The following is a 1,614-nucleotide window of genomic DNA, read 5'->3' as shown; positions in this document are numbered from 1 at the left end:
TACAATATAAAAATAAAGTACATTTTGAATAAAGAGTATGAAACCAAAATCAGCTTTGTAGTACACAGAAGCACTAAAAAGTGTGAAAATGAAATGAAATATCATAGTATGGAAGGCTCAGAAATAAAATTGGCAGAAGATTCTAAAATTATAATGTTTAGAGAGGAAGATAACATTAGTAAATTTTTTTTTTCTACTTTAAAGTTTATTGACAGACAGTTCCCACATTCAACATTTTCTTCAGAGCCACCATGACATCCTTATTCCTTAGACTATAGATTAAAGGATTTAGCACAGGAGTGAGTATGGTATAAAAGACAGATACAACCATGTCCTTCTCAGGGGTGTGGTAGGAGCTGGGGAGCATGTAGGTATACACAGCAGCACCATAAAACAAGGTGACCACAGTCATATGGGAAGAACAAGTGGCAAATGCCTTCTTTTGGCCCTCTGCTGAGTTCATTCTGTGGATGGTGAGCAGAATAAAAAAATAAGAGCTTGAAATGATTGTCACAGGGATGAGGAGCATAAGGACACAGCACAGGTACATGAGTGTTTCATAGAGGGAAGTGTCTGAGCAGGAAAGCTTCATTACAGCAGGGACCTCACAGAAGAAATGATGGACCTCCCTGGATCTGCAGAAGGGGAAGTTCATAGTGATGGACGTGAGCATGAATCCATCCACTGATCCCAGAAACCAGCAGCCAGATGCCGGGAGGAGACACACCCTATGGTTCAAGAGGACAGAGTAATGAAGAGGATGGCAGATGGCCACATAGCGGTCATAGGCCATGGTGCCTAGAAAGAAAAACTCTGAACCTGCCAATGTCACATAGAGGAACATTTGTATTCCACACTCAGGGGCTGAAATCTTATTCACACCCATGACCTGGTCTATGAGCATCTTGGGCACAGTAACAGAAATGTACATCACATCCATGAGAGACAACTGGCTGATGAAAAAGTACATGGGGGTGTGAAGATGGGTATCAGAATGTATCAGAAAAATCAAGACAGTGTTTCCAATCAAAGCCATCAGGAAAACTATAAAAATCAGCATGCACAATAGAGTTGGATGTTTTGATTGACTGAAGATTCCCACCAGGATGAAATCAGACTGCCCAGAGTGATTAGTCACCCAGTTAATATTTTCCATGAGGTTTCACCTAGACCACCGACGAGAGCTTTGGGATTAATGTTCAGTCACGGAGTTCTTCCACCTGAAATAAATGAGCGAATTTTTACTGAGAGAGTATATGTGAGTGTTTCTGGGGGATTTTTTTTTTTTTTATTATTTTTATTGCAGTATAGTTGATTTACAATGTTGTATTAGTTTCAGGTGTACAGCAAGGTGAATCAGGTATACATATACATATATCTACTATTTTTTTTTTTTTTTAGATTCTTTTCCCATATAGGCCATTACAGAGTATTGAGTAGAGTTCCCTGTGCTATACTGCATGATCTTATTAAATTTCTATTTTATATATAGTAGTGTGTATATTTCAATCCCAATCTCCCAATTTATCCCTCCCCCCAACTTATCCCCTGGTAACTATGTTTGTTTTCTACATCTGTGATGCTACTTCTGTTTTGTAAATAAGTTTATTTGTA

At 38.6% G+C, this 1,614-nt stretch overlaps 1 protein-coding gene across 1 annotated transcript; it reads right to left on the bottom strand.

Moving 5' to 3' along the window:
• Positions 1–205: 205 nt before the first annotated feature.
• On the bottom strand, positions 206–1,156 carry LOC130837096 (olfactory receptor 2T29-like). Its single transcript, XM_057709883.1, has one exon. The coding sequence runs from the start codon at positions 1,154–1,156 to the stop codon at positions 206–208; it is 951 nt and encodes a 316-aa protein (XP_057565866.1).
• Positions 1,157–1,614: the final 458 nt, after the last annotated feature.

This window comes from Hippopotamus amphibius, chromosome 15 (assembly GCF_030028045.1).
Source record: "Hippopotamus amphibius kiboko isolate mHipAmp2 chromosome 15, mHipAmp2.hap2, whole genome shotgun sequence".
NCBI lineage: Eukaryota > Metazoa > Chordata > Mammalia > Artiodactyla > Hippopotamidae > Hippopotamus > Hippopotamus amphibius.
This window is presented reverse-complemented; position numbering and strand designations above follow the sequence as displayed.